At 38.0% G+C, this 3985-nt stretch overlaps 1 protein-coding gene across 1 annotated transcript; it reads left to right on the top strand.

The window, feature by feature from the left end:
- Positions 1–2104, top strand: LOC114743363 (transcription factor DIVARICATA). Its single transcript, XM_028931570.1, has 2 exons — positions 1–790; positions 1179–2104. The coding sequence occupies exons 1-2, from the start codon at positions 366–368 to the stop codon at positions 1654–1656; spliced, it is 903 nt and encodes a 300-aa protein (XP_028787403.1). The 5' UTR covers positions 1–365; the 3' UTR covers positions 1657–2104.
- Positions 2105–3985: the final 1881 nt, after the last annotated feature.

Here is a 3985-nt window from a genome sequence, read left to right as displayed (position 1 = left end):
CTCTGCTCATGTTCGGTGTGGGTTTTGGCTTTTCCCATTGTAGATCTAAGCACGTTTGGGGTTTATGCTTCCACCATTGACTTGTTGATTTGGGAATTTTTTTCCCTTGGGTTTTGGGAAGAAAGCCTGTTCTAGATTCCCAGGTTTTGTGGGTACGTGAAAAGGGCAGCAGATTCCCTTCCAATTTGCATATTGGTTAAATTAAATGCTTTCTTTGGCCATATGAAGCCTCTCCAGAGCCCTTCTGCATTTCTTACTCTCTCAGCCTTCTCTCTCTTTGGATTTTCATCAAAGAGAGAGAGTGTATTTCTCTAACATCCGCTCTGGCATGCTTTCTTGCTGCTGCTTAGAATATATCTAGAACAATGAACAGGGGAATTGAAGTACTCTCTCCAGCCTCCTACCTCCAGAACTCTAATTGGCTGCTCCAGGAAGGCAAAGGAACTAGATGGACTCCAGAAGAGAACAAGCGATTTGAGAACGCTTTGGCTCTGTATGATAAGGATACATCAGATCGTTGGCTGAAGGTGGCAGCCATGATTCCAGGCAAGACTGTGGCTGATGTGATCAAACAGTACAGAGAACTGGAAGAAGATGTGAGTGTCATTGAGGCAGGGCTGTTCCCAATCCCTGGGTACAGTAATAGTTCTTTCACATTAGAGTGGGTCAATGGCCAAGGCTTTGACGGGTTCAACCAATTTTATACTTCTGGTGGAAAAAGGGGTACCCCAACTAGGCCTTCTGAGCAGGAAAGGAAGAAAGGAGTTCCATGGACTGAAGAGGAGCACAGGTATAAATCGATTAACGTCAATAAGTTTGCTTGATTATTTTGTGTGTATGTGTGTGTATGTTGCCTCAAAGGTGGTCGCCCAAATTTAGATCATTCTTAAGAATCCATGATTAGCTAGGATGTTGATGAAACAGAAAGTTTGAGAAGTCAAGATGCTTGTGAATTGGTTTTGCATCGATTGGCTCTTCGGTTTGAGCGTTTAGTTGCAATCCATGGTAATTACATGTTTGGCCCTTGCATTTTCTTATTGGTTTTCAGTTCCCATGAATAGTTTTGAGGATCAAACTGTGTTAACTTAAGGTTTCAATTGGTAAGTGAGCATTCATGATTAGTTTTACTGGAATTTAATAGCAGGGACATCTTTCAGTGAATTAGCTAACTGTTGCAGGCAATTTCTGATGGGGCTCAAGAAGTATGGCAAAGGGGACTGGAGAAACATCTCTCGCAATTTTGTGACCACAAGGACGCCGACTCAGGTTGCGAGTCATGCTCAGAAGTATTTCATCAGGCAGCTTACTGGGGGGAAAGATAAGAGGAGATCCAGTATCCATGATATCACAATGGTCAATCTCCAAGAAACTAAATCTCCTTTGTCAGATAGTATTAGACCTGCTTCTTCAAATCATCCTACAAAGGTTGTAAATCCACACCAGAATCAGAAATTAGTCGGCATGGTTAAACAGGAGTATGACTTGCCTACGGTTTTCAATCCCACAAATGGGAACGTGTTATTGGCACCAATTTATGGGATTTCTTCTCGTGGATCGAAACCACAGGAGCAGTGTATTCTCAAAGGCACTCTCCATGGATTTGACCATGGACCTTATGATACTATTCTTCAAATGCAATCAATGCAGCATCAGTGAACTATGCATGTAATGGACGGTTTAGTGAAAGTCCTGGAGGTGTTAAAACACGACCCTTTTCGGTGATGCTGCATTAATTTCTTCAGATGCTTCATGGTGTTTTATTTGTATATGTTGAGGAGGACTCGGGATTAGACCTTAGTGATTAGACTCTGAAGATATCAGTACATATTGTATTCCTGTATCGAAACTCCATGACTAGAACTAGACAACCAAGCATCCGGGGAAGTTATTTTATTTAATCCGTGAAGCTTGAAGTTGTGTAATATGACTTTCTGATTACTGTTATGGTATTGTAGTTTTGATGAGACTTTCTGGTGAGCAAAGATCTGTTGTGTAACTTTCTGTCCCAGAAGAACCGAAGTTGTCTGCAGAATGTCCCTTGGAAGAGAAGAAGAGTTACCTTTCTCTTCATTGTCCCAGGGGCTTAAAATAAATAATAAAATAGTTCCAGCCCTCACATGAATGAAAGCACAAACTTTGATGCATGATTATATTATAAGGGGATTTAATTAAACCTTTTTGAAGAACGATTACGCCAGCTAGGAAAGCTTTTTTCACATGTGAAACAGTTAGTGTTAATTACTACTGTGTCAAAAGATCTGATTGGTGATTAGCCTAGGGTAGATAGTACTAGGTTCAACTTCGTTTGTTGAAAAGAAAATTGCTTCGTCATGAAGCACAAAACAACAGTTTCTTGGAACTCCTACTTCTCATAACGGGTAGACATCAAGATCAATGCTGAAAATCCGCGAACCTACAATCAGTCGTTGATTTGTGTGCTGCCCATTATCAAGTCTGGCAGTTTTATTTTCTATTTCTTTATTTTTAGTTATCTTCCATTGGGCTGGCCACAAAATGTGGACCATCCAAATTTTATCTTGAGGGTCTAAATGTGACCTGCATCTGAAAACTCTATACTAGTAATTTTTCAGGTGACTTGATATATAATCTATCAATGTAAATTAGATTAGTTGTGTGTGTGTATAAATAAAACAAACATAAGTATGTGAGTGTAGTTTGGTTTGCTTGACATGAAATGCATTTTGTAAACAAGTTGGAGAATCAATAATCATTAATTATCGATGTAGCTCATTTAAAGTGGAATCCTAACATGCGGATGATCAATGATCACTCCCTGTCATTAGAGATAATGATCATCGTGAGCGCGTGCGCACACACATATATATTTATTATGGACTTGTTTAGATTAGCTTATAAATAGGTTTTCAACCGTGATTTAAGAAATACGAAGTAAGTATGTGAAGAGAGTTTTGGTTCAACTTACATAAAACATACTCATAAATGTATTTGAATGCTGTTACAGACATATTGACAAGGTCAACTTTATTTGCTGTCCATGAGAGTTACATGACTGCCCTTTAACAAGTTTTCGCTCTTGTTTCTCTTTTGCTTTTCAGACTTCTCTTTACCCAGCACCTTCTTAATTTCCTTTCTATTGTACTTTTAAATACTCTTTTTGAAAGAAAAAAAACTCGAAAATTATAGAGTCATATACTACACTTAAGCCTACGTGTAATTAAAAATAAGATAAACAATCACAACTTAGCTTGGACCAAATTAAAAAAAAAATGATGGAAATTGGTAAGTGGAAGCAGCTTATGTGGACACTCAATGGTTGGGTGAGTCACATTGCATTTGTTCATACAGCGACGCTGTCTTCTTCCTCTGGCTCTGACTGTGTCCACAAAAGGTTAAGGAAAGAAGCCAATGGAGGTGGGCTAGCGATAGTGAAGAAGCTGAGGTTGATGACAAGCATGGAATCTTGACCCTTCATCTCTGTATGGGCCATCAATTGCAGAATCTCATGCTCCACTTTCTCCTCTTTCTTCCTCTCACACCTAAGCATCTCAATCTATTCTCTACTTTTGTTTTCCTCCTCCCTTTCCACAGGCCCATGCTTTTTTGGCATGGACTCTAAAGCAGGCCGCTCTGTTTTTCTTGCTTATGATATACGAATAACCTACATTTTATATTATACCATACTCCTCTTGATTTTAAATATAAAAGTTAGTAAAGAAATTTGTTTTGATTCTAAGTATGTAAGATTTCAATTCATGGTTGCATACAAAAATTATAAATATGGAATTATTTGAATAAAAAAATTACAAGAACTAAATTATTTTGAATTAATAAATTATAGAGACTGAATTACATACTTCAAGTTAGTGGATACTTGATGCTAGTGATGTCCATCTACGTGGTTGCATATCTTTCATCTATATATAATAATAAATTAGTTTGTAGCACAAGTAATTTAGACGGTGATAGAAAACGATACCCAACATAAATATCTTCTAAAATAATA

The sequence above is a fragment of the Neltuma alba genome, unplaced genomic scaffold, assembly GCF_004799145.2.
Source record: "Neltuma alba isolate B1F8T4 unplaced genomic scaffold, ASM479914v2 tig00004000_pilon, whole genome shotgun sequence".
NCBI classification, from domain to species: Eukaryota; Viridiplantae; Streptophyta; class Magnoliopsida; order Fabales; family Fabaceae; genus Neltuma; species Neltuma alba.
The sequence above is the reverse complement of the archived record's forward strand: the minus strand, read 5'-3'. Positions and strand labels throughout refer to the sequence as shown.

Excerpts from the sequence above, each read along its gene's own strand:
- LOC114743363 (XM_028931570.1), top strand. The coding sequence starts at position 366 with ATGAACAGGGGAATTGAAGTACTCTCTCCAGCCTCCTACCTCCAGAAC. Across the intron at positions 791-1,178 it reads TGGACTGAAGAGGAGCACAG|GCAATTTCTGATGGGGCTCA; the intron begins GTATAAATCGAT and ends TAACTGTTGCAG.